At 39.5% G+C, this 13840-nt stretch overlaps 1 protein-coding gene across 1 annotated transcript; it reads right to left on the bottom strand.

Annotated features, from left to right (window-relative positions):
• Positions 1–3907: 3907 nt before the first annotated feature.
• LOC117434772 (cytochrome c oxidase subunit NDUFA4-like) lies at positions 3908–7905 on the bottom strand. Its single transcript, XM_034057414.3, has 4 exons — positions 7734–7905; positions 6202–6290; positions 4707–4767; positions 3908–4122 (listed from the first exon to the last, which is right to left on the bottom strand). The coding sequence occupies exons 1-4, from the start codon at positions 7773–7775 to the stop codon at positions 4066–4068; spliced, it is 249 nt and encodes an 82-aa protein (XP_033913305.3). The 5' UTR covers positions 7776–7905; the 3' UTR covers positions 3908–4065.
• Positions 7906–13840: the final 5935 nt, after the last annotated feature.

The following is a 13840-nucleotide window of genomic DNA, read 5'->3' as shown; positions in this document are numbered from 1 at the left end:
GCTTTGTATTGGTCAATGCAGAGGCTTAGTATGGCACTTTGTACAGTACCTTGTGGGTAACATTATACATTTGCAGGGGGGGGGGGGGGGGAGTGTATGTTTAGCTATGATTTGGTGGGCTGGACTTAGCTGAGTAGGTTAATCAAGGGCAGCAGTGGCAGATTATTTTTGCAACACCCCACCAAAAAGTAGCCAAATTTTGTTTTTTAAACCAGCCAAAAACCGCACTTACATTTAAGATTTAATATATATATATATATATATATATATATATATATATATATATATATATATATCTATATATATATATATATATATATATATATATATTACAAAGGCATAAATAAGTGCGACACATTTATTTAAAATACAATTTATAACACAGTAATGTTATAATCTATTTATTTATCTGCTTTTACAGTACCAGAACCGCAGTTTTTTTTAATCTGATGATTGCCCAGAACTGTCAGCGGATACATTCTTTAAAAATACATTTAAAAACAATTAGAAATGTAGTTAGTTTTTTAATTGGTGACAAATAAAAAATAACTGAGCCTTGTGTGAGTCGTAATTTTATTGCATGATAAAAATAATTAAACCACCAAAGACAGTATTTACCCACAAGATGCTTTTAAAACAAGCTAAATTTGGCTGGAAAACCACCAATCTGACAGCACTGACTGGGGGAGTAGCTTATAACCCTATAACTGTGTTAAAATAATGTGTTAAAACCAATGTGTTAATGTGTTAACCAATCCTCGCCCAGGACAACTGGAAGCTGCTAGAGACTGGAATATGCTGGCAGATGTTGGTCAACGGCTTATTTTTCCACCTGAGATTGCCACCACTAACCTTCGACCAGATATTGTCTTGTGGTCTGGATCAGCACGCCTTGTTCACCTGGTAGAGTTAACAGTGCCATGGGAGGACGCTGTAGATGAGGCGTATGAGAGGAAGAAACTGCGGTATGCTCAACTAGCCACTGAAGCGGAACAGCGAGGATGGAGAGTTCGGGTTTACCCAGTGGAAGTGGGTTGTCGAGGATTTGTGGCACACTCTACAACCCGGTTTCTCAGAGACGTCGGATTCAGTGGCCAAGAGTTGCGTCGCACAGTGAAGAACTTATCTGAAGCAGCAGAGAGGAGCAGCAACTGGCTGTGGTTGAGACAGAAAGATTCTGGCTGGGGACAGGTAAGTAAGCTGGGCTGAGTTGAGTGGGGGATGGAGGGGGGTGATTCTGGGACGCCAGAATCACCGTCGAGCCCTCTTGAGGTGTCGTGGGCTAGTCGACGAAACACTGAGGATGGAAGGTGCCCACTTGAAAACCCCAGAGATGTACCCTACTTAGCTCAATCCAGACGGTTGTCATGCTGATGCGCTGGGGAGGCCGCACTTTGGTTGATCCCCGGAGCCAGCATCGCAGCCGTTGTGTGTGCTGATGCGCCAGGGAGGCAAAATAAGCTGATCCCTGGAGCTAGCATTACACTTCAGCCATTAACACCAGACAGAAGGATATCTACATCATCATATGGAAGGAAACGTAAATGGATGGAGATGCATATGGATCACATTAGTTTACTGTAAAGCTACGTCTTAGTTTGTGCTTATCTTGGCGAGAGCCGAGTTCAAATCAGCATGAAGTTTTAACATCTACTCTCGTGTAATGGAAATCATAACCCTATCAATCAATTGTAAGTTGCCCTGGATAAGGGCGTCTGCTAAGAAATAAATAATAATAATAATAATAATAATAATAATAATAACTCTAATCCAATATTATGGAGATCCGAGGTTTCAAAAACAAATCTCATCATTATCATCATTATCATCATTATCATCATTATTATTATAATTATAATTATAATTATAATTATAATTATAATTATAATTATAATTATAATTATAATTATAATTATAAAAGTAAATGGGCTAGTTGAGGTTTAGTCATACCTCTGATTTCAAAGCCTAGTTTTGGGCTGATTTGACCGGTACCCAGCTGAGTATAGGGCTAGTTGGTAAGCCAAGGTAAATGGGTTACCTTTCATAATGCAGGGAAAAAAAGTCCAAACTGAAGCGCTCACTACACCCCTATAGATACACAGTAATTATTTTAAATGAAAACACATTTTCTATAACGTGTTTCTTTAGAAACTGCACATAAAGAGACTTGAATAGCAAATGGCAGTGCAAAACAGGTGTACTTCATCAGCTAGAAGAACCACTTGAATAGTGTGAATCAGGCAATAGGCTCACACAACTGACAATAAACCAGTTTCAAAGCAGCAGCAGCAGCGGCAACAACATAGTAATGCTTTTGTGTGTTCAGTTTAAACTAGCAGCGAACCAGCAATATCGATATTTTCTATAAATGGTATTTTAGAACATTATTAAATATTAAGATTTGTGCATACACGAATAGAGCACCAGACATTATCAAATACATGATTTATTCATATTTATTTTGTAAATGGCACCTAACCAATTGTTTTCCCTTGACTATTCGACTGTTGTAATCGTTCCAGCCCTACTACAGTATCTGCACAGCCCCTCCATTCTATTAGAAAGCTCTGGATCTCAGTGGTGAAGAGAGTGAACAGCTCAGACCGCCTCAATTCAAGCATGATTAAATTGAGCAGGCAAAGTAATAGCTGCTCTATTTAATTTCTCCCTGACCGCAGGCCCTTTCTCTGCTTCATGGACGCCAGACAGGTTTATCACACATCAAACGAACAAGGCTGGACAAAGTCACAGAAAAACACTTGCTCACTGTCACCGTTTCTTAATGCAGTTTAAAAAGAGTTTATCCTTATTTCTGAAATGTTCAGCAGTACCATATTGCTTACGTGTTTTAGGATAAAGCCGATGACATTCATAACCACCTGCTGCTGCAGGTTTAGAAGCTTGGACGTTTAGTTCAAAGAGAAACTGGTTAAAGTAGACTAAAGCTGAGGGAACACAAAGTCACTTTGTGGTTTGGAACTTGGTTTCAGACCACTGCATGGCACACCAGGGGAGACTTGGGGTTTGATATAGCAGTTGCCTCAAACTAGGTCTCCAGGTCTCCTGGAACCTTCAAACTACAAAATCACCCCCCCTCTCTCTCTCTCTCTCCCCAGCACTTCAGTTCAACACTAGCCACACAAGGGCCTTTTCCCTATAGCCAAACACAAAATAGAACCATCTTCATAGAAGTGAAGACCAGCAGGAGATACTAAAACTGGAGAATGGAAGTAAAAGATGGACTAGGGGTTTAGATTATGTTTACTTCCTAAACCTCAGTATTAAAACTGTTAAAATATTGGGAATGTTTGTAACCAATCAGGAAAGCCAGGATGTATAAATGACTGCAACATGCACTTGTGTCTATGACTATGTACTGCATTTAAAATTATATATTGAAAATAATTTGCCTACATTGTACACTTACGGCTATGTAAACACTAAGGGCAACAACTATATTTGGCCTGCTTCTTTCTAACAGCTAAAAGTTCAGACAAAATTCAAAATGTTTACCACTTGTTTGATATCAATTAAGAACACCATAATTGAGCATTACTAACAGGAAAGCATAAGGTTGCCCAATAGAGAGGCTGCATTGACCAACATGTCTATCAAGGGAATCTAGGGGGCTCCTGCAATGGGAAGGTTTGCAGAAAACCACCACCTCGCTGTCAGGTACCCAACCACTCTGGAACACTAAAGCACCACGAACTGTCCCTAGACAGTTACCATCACTAAACCACAGGAGAACAAGGACCAATGCAGCGCTGCCTACAACCTACATTATATTAAAAATAATGCACACTTCATGAAGTCATATTAAAAGGTTTTGATTGTGTAAGCACATATTTAGGAGTAATGTAATGTAGTGGAGTAGACAAACTGTACATTGAAAAGAATACACAGATTTTTTACAAGAGGCATTTGCTTTATTGCATTACTGCAGACAAAGTGACCCTTTGAGATGCAGTATAAACACTAAACAGTAATTCTTTGTGCGAGTTGCTTCATGGTTTGTCAAGGTGCGGATTTGCTTTGGTGCGCTGTCTGGCAAGAGAGGTGTGTTTAAAAGTCAGGTCCATTCTTCTTCAGTTTGCTGTAATCCATGTTCACAGCATAAAACTAGAAATGAGAACAAGGAGGAAAGTCAGGAGTCATTATACAATAATGAATACAATATTAAATACCTTGTTCAAATTAAGTGAACTACGTTATGCAAATGCCAAGGCAGGTACATCAAAATGTGGTAACCAGTTCAGCACTGAACATAAAAGCATTTAGAAGACAACCAACACAAGGTTATAAATGTCACCATGACCTGGATGTGCAGTGTCCGACTTCCCTTCCAAGTCTTTGTTCCAACCGTGTCCTTTTTTTAATAACCGAATTACACCCTAAAAGCACGGAACAATGCATTTATACATGTAAAACCTGGAATGGAATAGCCCTCCAGGATTGCATTACCGATCTGGACTCTGCTACCGTCAGAAACACGGTACAGAACACTCATGCCAAGCTTCCTCTTTGGGCTCCCCCTGCTCTACTCTGTGTAACAGAGTTGAAATAGCACAGCAGCATCACATGATCTTTGGGAAATTATGCAATATTCAAGCAGCTAGCAAGAATTCAGCAACAGAACTGAGAACGATTGCATTTAAAAAAAAAAAAAGTTAAGACCGATCTATTCAAAGCACTTCTACCCATACCTTGTACTGGGAAGTGGGGTTCATCTTGTTCCAGGGCTCAGGGTTGTTCTTGCGGTCCCAGCTAGAAGAGATAGGAGAGCAAAAGATGAGTCATCTCTAATTTCAGAGACTGAATGCACACATCAGTGCACCTGCTGGGTGTCTCCATTCAAAACAAAACAAACCTTCCACTGAACATTCACTATTTCAATTCTAACATTCGGTTTCACAACAGGCCGTTTTGTCAGAAGTAACGGGCAAGAGACACCATAGATATTTACTGGTATGAAAGCTCCATAAAAAAGCAGGAAATGACGTGGTTACTAGTTTGCTAGTTCCTTGTGCCAGTTAATATATAATTTTAGTCCAGTTTTAAACAAAGGATTCACAGCAGCCGTGGTTTGCAAAGATCCGATTGGTATTGATTAATGAAATCTCAGCTTCTGTCCTTAATATTGCTACAGAAGCACCCTGCTAAAACTAAACTAGAACAATACAACAGCCCAAGTACTGTAACAGCAAGTAATCCGTTATTTCAAGGTAGAACACAAGAAAATAAATAATCCACAAAGGTTTCCCCAAGTAGCAGACCAGTGGTCATGCAGAAAAAAATAAATGCATATGCATTTCAAGCACTGGCAAGTCCCTAATTTTGCCGTTGATTGTTTTTTCCACACCCTTTCACTCGGATGATGCCCATTTACTCTGCCACAGCACTATGAATAAATTCACACTCTCTGCAGTGGAGGGCTCGCCTGCATCCCTAATGCTGCGACACTCAATTGCCGTCTTAATGCCAGCTATAATAGGAGGGTTAAATCCACTTCATGTGGTAAGAGAAATAAAACTAAAAAAATGTCACTTCTTCTATTGCGCCCCCACCCAGGCAAACATACTGGGCAGCATAAAGTCAGCATACAGAATACATGCTGCGATAGGGGCGGTGCAACCATTGAAAGAGGGGGAAGACACAAAAACAGAACACAAAAATGCTAAAGTAAACAGTGAACATGAAACTAAAAACAAAAGGCACAGTGAACAAAGTGGGGCGGGGCGGTGAGGTGAGCTGCTCTTACTAAATAGGTCCCGCGGACAACGCCTATGTGTTTGTTAGGATCTAACAAAATTTAGTCCCTGTCCCTTACAAAGAAACGATGAAACACTGACCCTGGTTCCACACACCTGGAGCTCAAATGTGAAATAATCTGTTAGGTTTTGCTCCGTGTCACAGGCAGGGTTGTTCTGGCTCTCGACAGGCTGGGGGTGTCAGCGGTTCCTTTTATAGTCAGGTGCTCCGCTGGGACACACCCACCTGCTGGTTAGGGATTCTCAGCTGGCCAATCACCAGCTGCATTTCCCCACACCCACACAGCAGGTAGCAAGTTCCAGACGGAGCGTCCGACTCTCTCCTCAAAGACGCACATCCGTCCGAGAAGCCTGTGACGAGACGCTGTCCGTCATTGCAGCATAATGTTAAACCACTCCCACAGTAGCGAATGCCCCGCCCCTCACTTACCTGACGTCAGGGTTACGCAGTGCCAGGCGAGCGAGGTACAAGCCTGCACCTACAGCTCCAGTGCCAATGAAAACAAACAGGGGGATCAACTGAAATAGAGCAGGAAGAAAATACATGTTAGAGTCTCTTACTTTACAGTGGACTTAGGGATCAAAAAGTTAACAGAAGGAAACCTTTTTACTGCTGCACCCTGACACTGTTGGTAAGCTCTCTGCTTCATTGATCATTTCCTAGATGGAAATTCACAAATATTTATTGAAAAATATCAACACATTGAAATTTGTGAAAGTAGGGGCTATATGTTTAGAAATAATGAAATTAATTTAATAAATTAAATGACAAACGTTTTGCCTAGAAGCGTTTTCAATGTCTTCAAAGTGTGTTTAATAGTTAGATGACCAGGTATACAAGTAATTAATAAAGTCACACAATGCAAGTATTACTGTTATATAAAAAAGGTAGAACATATTGCAGTATCCAAACTAATACTGGACAGGAAGCATATACATGTTAAAAAGCACCACCAATGAATTATATTTTGTTAATATACATGTATTTCTTGGAAATTGTTTCAGACATGAACTGCCTGCACTTGCTACATAACAAAACTATAGTTTTGGTGAATCAGGAACTACTGTGTTTTTTTTTGGGGATTGCTCAAACCCGTTTCCTAATTAAGAAATACAATGCGGATTTTCATTCACCCCGTTGCTTGTTCTACTCGGTCTTCTGCGATATGAACGACGTGCTTCTCAAAGGTCTCACGCGCCAGGCATTTGCCGCAAACGCCAAGTGATTTCAGTAGTGCTGTAAAAATCACTGTTTGTACCGGCCAAGGTCACACGATTGTAAGTCGCCCTGGATAAGTGCGTCTGCTAAGAAATAAATAATAATAATAATAATAATAATAATAATAATAATAATAATAACTCAAAATCAGAAACGTTAATACTGGAGTCGGGAATAATATTATTGCAATTGACATTTGATTTAGACACAAAAAAAATAAAAACAGAACAAAAATTTGAGGTAAGTAAAACGAGTCTCAGCACGTCCAAGTGCTATACTTGAGATATTATAATGCTGGTATTTTAACACTTCTAACCTAAACCAAAGTCAAAATACGCCAACGCGGTGCAGTTAAACCATTACATACATGCTATAGTATTATTATTAATTAGGCAAATTCACTTCATACGTTTCCAGTATACATATTATTATTATTATTATTATTATTATTATTAATTTCTTAGCAGACGGCCTTATCCAGGGCGACTTACAATCGTAAGCAAATACAGACGCTTCGCTTAATGTCTGTCTGGGAGACAAAACCAACCACCAATTAACACCGTTTCCCCAGTTACGGTAGATTATACACAGTAGGGTGTATGTATAAAAAATAAAATATTTTCTTTACATTTATTTAATTTGTGTCAGTCTGTCCACGTCCCAAACCACTGAACCCAGCGTTTGACCCCCAAACGCTCAATGCCACGTCCTTTTAAAACACAGCTCCTCTTTTGTATACTTACACTGGGGTGCTTCTTAGACTGCCTAATCATAGTCTGGAACATTTTGATGGTCTTGTGTGTTTTCTATCTCCCAAAACAGAATAAAATGAAGGCCCTTGCTCACAAATGTGTCACTCAGCTCTCCGCTTCCGATAAAGAACTTCAACAGGGAACCTCCGCCTTTCAAAAAAAGCACTCTAGCCACATTCCTGTAGTGAAACCAACAACAACATATTAAAAATGGAAATTAGAAGTAATGTTATTTATTGTTTATTTTTTAAATAAAAATACTGCTTGACTGATGTGGTTTGAAGTAGCCAGTTTTATTTCGTTTAAATTGGGCTGAATTACGACAGGCAAAAACAAGGGCAACTAAATGCCTGCGTTCTAAAAAAAAAAAAAAAAAAGGTTCATTTAAAACAGGTTACGTTTGCTGGTTTGGGTTTGCGGCGTTGGAATGGTGTTTTGGTCAAAAAGTCAGTATTATCCCATAGTTTGTGAATTCAAGGAGGCTGTGTGGTCCAGTGGTTAAAGAAACGTGCTTTTAACCAGGAGGTCCCCGGTTCAAATCCCACCTCAGCCACTGACTCATTGTGTGACCCTAACCAAGTCACTTAACCTCCTGTGCTCCGTCTGATGCATAGTTACACACCCTAGTCTCTGTAAGTCGCCTTGGATAAAGGCGTCTGCTAAATAAACAAATAATAATAATTTGTATTCTAACGGCACTGTATCTTCAATGCCCATACTGGAGTTTGGGTCTTTACGTGTTTTGTCTGAAAAATGGAGAACTGAAAAGTATATTGCTCAGACTCGGTGTAATATTTCTAATGACGTAAAACTGTTTTAATAATGGTATCTGCACTGTAATGCTATGTAATCTGGAAATACAATATATTTTCAATAGACCATTACTGTTAAATAATATGTATATGTGTGATTTCAAGACAACCTATTTATATAACACATTACAGGTGTATTGTACCATTGACCCACCTTGAACCTGCACTAACAGTGGGAAACCAGAGTTTTTCTAATCACAGGTAAAATCAATCATTTCATTTGGTCACACAGTTGTCAACCTCCATCATTTCTAGCTGCTCTAATTGAATTAAACTCTCTTGACGAAGGGGGGTGGGGCAGGTAAACCACAGTTGAATTGTATTTGAATATTTGCAGCACCGGGAGGGCATCCTGGATTACATCAAGCATCTGTGGTAATCCCGAGATTAGGTGGTGGTGCAATCCATGAGGGTTCTGACGTGCTCAAAAATGCTCTAATATAATCCAACTCTGAATTGTATTCCCTGAGGGGGTACAGTTTGATCATATTGACCCCTAGGTGGTGTTGCTGGCTCCGGTAGATCAGCTCCATGCAGGCTCCAGAGCTGAGGGAGACCCCCTGTATTTACCTGTTGACCACACAGTTTGGCATGATTCAGCACACACACTGTGCTTGAGTAAAACCAAGGACTGAATGGCAGGCAGGGGTGTTAAAGTAAAGCATTTTTTTTTTTAGTACAGCAAGTTATTACTTTTCAAAAATGTAATATTGATAATTAATCAGAATACTTTTTCAGGGCCAAAAGAAGATTACTTTTCATTAGCTCAGCTGGAACTCATGCGGCATCTGCAGTTGGCAGAAGCACCTGTGTGCAAATCACACGGGTACAATAGGAATGCCACACAGAGCACAGTGTGTTTGATCAAACTCAACAAACAAACATACCTCCCAGCTACACCGCAAGCTCTGGAGTTGCGCTGTATATTTTGTCTCAGCTAACACAGCAGACAGAATGTCACAGCTCCAGGTGGAAGAAAAAAACCTTTCCTTTGTCCTTTTTTTGGTATGAGGGAAAGGAAACTTTTCTTGTTGTGAAATGAACACATTACGTATATAAAAAGTTTGTTCGGGTTTAGTACCTGCAGACAAAAAATTACTGAGGGAATTACTCAGAAAGTATCAGCACAGCCATAGTGAAATTCAACATTATTATTAAAACCAAAACATATTTCCTGTAGTCACACCGTTAAGTACGTACGCTCTCTGGTTCACTGTATGCTTACTGTGTTGGAAACCAGGAACAAATACAAGAAGCAGTTAGTGTGCGCCTGCCTATATCATATAGTCAAGAGCAAGAGGAATGGTGACTACAGTAGTCAGTACATTACAGTAGGACGCAATACACAGAAACTGTAACTGAGTAACCTTATAAAACTGTCAAAAATAGTGGATCAGTCACGCGTTTTAGCCGAGGGCACGGCTGATCTAAGAGCAATCTACCAAGGGATTACTGTACTACAGGCACTCTGACGGATTTGTTTATGTGCATGGGAAACAGAAAGCACTCGGGTCATGCACTGTCACATTAGTCAGATCGGCTCTGGTAAACCTCATTTTAACTGTTCAATCTTTTTAAGGTACTGTTCAAAGCTCTGGTAAGCCTCATTTGAACTGTTCAGTCTTTTTTAAGGTACTGTTCAAAGCTCTGGTAAGCCTCATTTTAACTGTTCAGTCTTTTTAAGTTACTGTTCAAAGCTCGGGTAAGCCTCATTTTAACTGTTCAGTCTTTTTTAAGGTACTGTTTTTGAAATAGTAAACCCACAAAATTGGGCAGGTGTTTCAACATAAAATATAAAATATTTATTAACTGAGTATTTATTAAGTACAAACACAAGTTCACCAAATGGCAGAACCAGTTCCAGTGGCATATCTCCACAATGCTGTACAGTATAATTCCAACATGCAGCTTATTAAAGGGAAGTGCTAAACAAACACAGACAATAACATGTACAAAATGTTATAATATGGCTTGTTTATTGATAGCTATATTGACATGTGTATGTTAACAGTTAAACTATTCCTTGCTAAGCTTTGTTTTAAATGTAGTGCTGTATGTTAGAGAATGTTTTTCACGTGTTGTCATCAGACATTGCTGAGCTCAGTTATCACAGCGAAACCAGATGCTACGAGACTTTTAGAAAGTAAACGCTCGCTATATAGAAGGGCAATGCTTGGTGCTGATATGTTGCCCCTATGGGCTAGGTGCTTGTTTTATTTTTCTTGTTTTTTTTTTAATGATATCTGGTACTACACTTGGTTAAATAAATCTCAGTTTGAAACCATGCTTTCAGTTAGTGTTGCACTTGCCTTGCCTTCACGGGCTTCCTTCCTGTCATTGATCAACAAGCTGCTTCCCCTATTGACTGACATGCTGTCAGCCAGTAACATGACCCAGAAGACACTGCTGAGGTGAAATGACCCAGGAAGTGCAAATGCAAACAGACATGGAAAGTACAGTAGTAGCAGATACTGTGTTTTTAAATGGGAATACACATTTGAGAGCTATTTAGCTCCTGAAAGTGCAAAACAGGTAAGATTTTAGCTACAATTACTTTAAGTGCTGTATCCACTCTGAGTCTAACTTCATTGAGCTGTGCGATAGGCTGCTGGTGCTGTACTGTCAATGAACTGGACTGGGGCGGGATGTGTTAATCATAGGATACCAGGAGCCCCCATGAAAGAGAATAGCAGAGATTGCACAGGGCATAGACTTGCCTATAACTCCTTTAAAAGGAAGACGCGTGCTGTGAATAGTGGGAATACTGGGCTTTCTTAATGCCTCGTAATGTTGCAGTGTCCCGGGGAAGAGCGGAAAGAGGAATTCGAGGGGGCAGACCAGTCTGTGTTCCGCCGCTTCACCGCCACGTGAGCAGATGGGAAACTGAAGAACAGCTGCCCTAAATACGCTTTAATGTGCAAAGTATGATCTTCTGAGGATTGCCTTTGCAACTTGAAAGAGATCATTATGCAAATGAGCCTGCTCAGTGGCAGATTAGAGAAAAAGCTTTCCTTTTTTCTTCCTCTTGTTTTTTTGACTAAATAACTTGCAGCTACTTGTTTGTGGATAGCTAATTATTAGAACACACACTCCGGAACACACACACACAGATACATGGAGACACAGACACACACAGATACATGGAGACACAGACACATCTCCGCTGGATCGCTCACTCCAAACTTTGCCAAGGGGGTTTTCGCAGTCAGACGGGTTTGAAATCAGCTTCCTCCCCCCAGGAACAAAAGCAACATTATACATTATTGTTTAAACCCAATTTAATACAGGACTCCCGAAAGACAGCTATTGTTTGAAAACTGATACCTAGATACATATAGGAAACTTAACAAGGTACAATTGTGCACAGTGACTGAAGGGGATAGATTTGAGAGTAAGTAGCTTGAAATTACATTTTCATGGTTTTTTCATGATGTTTGCCATTATTACAGGTCTGATATTAGAACAAATGAACTACTTTTCATGTTTTTCGTTTGTCACCACATATAAGCAGCATGTAGACATCCCTCAGCCCCTCCACAGTTGCCTCAATATACCCCATGATTCTTAAAAAACTGTGTTAAACAATGCTTTTCAGGATTAATCACAATTGGATGTGTGGATCTCTACACATGGTATAGGTTAACATGTAAGTGTACAGACTGAGAGTTGGACAGACATACATTAGGATGCACTCAATAACATGCTAAACGTCTTTTGAAGGTTTCATCTCAATTGGATAAGTGCTTCTCTATACATTTAGGAACATACACAGTTGGACGGACAGATAAACAGCCTCCAGATACCCCAAGATTATAATCTTTTAACTGTCTATCTTGGGGGACACTGATTTATCAACAGAGCTCTTCAGGCCTTGACCGACAGCAAACCCTAGAGACTTGTCCAGAACTGAGTAATGCACCATTTCACTGTGTTTGAAAAAGACATCTCATAAAACAAAACGAACAGTCACTCTACCACTGTAAATTCAACATGAAGGGAAAACAAGATCACCTTTCCTCAATGTGTCATACTGTAGAGACAGCTTGAAAGGTGCCTCTGGTTATCCCTACACTTGGGTACTCTCAATAATATGTGATAAAGAATGTCCCTACCAAGTTTAACGGTTCTCTAAATAAATAACAAAAATATGTAAGTAACATGTGCCCCCATAACTATTACACACTCCACAGTGCTAAATCTAGAGATACTAAAAAAAACATGATAAATGTAATGACAAACGCTTCCACTAGAAGTCTTTCTCAATGTCTTTAAATGTTGGAATGGTTTGAGATTCACTATATTATTTTGGGATGTGATTGAGAAAGTGGGAGTGGTCACATTTGGAGGAGCAAGTGTACACTAGTTATGTTTTCAAGGTCAAAAATGCTTCAAAAGAAATTAGGTAAAAGTTTGAAATTTTCAAAACAGTGATTAGCACTAATTTTGGACAACCTCCTTTTACCTCCAGGAATAGCCCAAGATTAGTGCTGATCAGGGTCTGTGAAACTGAAGTTTGAATATCAAAACAGAAATAATTGCATTTCTTATTTTTGCTGGCAACACATTGCAAATCCCAATAAGAACCATCTCTGGTTCAGTAGCTCTCTGGTTCTCTCGGCCCTGTATCCGGATACATTGATATACGATTACTCAGTCAGGATGAAGGCAGACAACTTTATTTCAAGTTCTCGCTGCACACCTCTTTGCTGCTGCGCACGTAAGCCAATTCTGGTCCTGTCACTGAGGCCCTTCACCACTAGGGGGCAACAGAGAAGATGAAATGGACCTCAGGAAGCACACGCTGTGAAGATCCTTAAAAGATTTTAATTTCTTACACAGCGCTGTATTTTATATATTTTTGTTCAACAAACCCCAAACAACTCATAGCAAGTTAGTGGTGTTATTAATAGTGTTTTAAGCTTCTACACAAGTTTTTGGTTTTATATTTGTCCCATGGGTACGTGTTTGCACCTCTCATCACTCAAATACACAGGCACGGACTTGTGATCCAGAGGAAATCACTAGCTAAACATTCATATGTCATTTTAATAACTTTTTCACATTTCCCTTAAACACACACACAATGCCAGGTAAAGGAACATTTAAAGACAAATGATAACTTAATATTAACATTGGAGAAACAGAAACTAGAACACTAGTGTGGGAAATGAAAAAAAAAAAAAAAACTATTCAAATGACATTTAAAAAAACGTACACCTCATATCTGTACCAAAACAGCTGTTCTCATGGGTTTCCTAAGAATATTCAACAGCTTAATAAGCTTTA

This window comes from Acipenser ruthenus, chromosome 28, assembly GCF_902713425.1.
Source record: "Acipenser ruthenus chromosome 28, fAciRut3.2 maternal haplotype, whole genome shotgun sequence".
Classification (NCBI taxonomy): domain Eukaryota; kingdom Metazoa; phylum Chordata; class Actinopteri; order Acipenseriformes; family Acipenseridae; genus Acipenser; species Acipenser ruthenus.
Note: the sequence above shows the minus strand (reverse complement) of the source record. Positions and strands in the feature narration are given on the sequence as shown.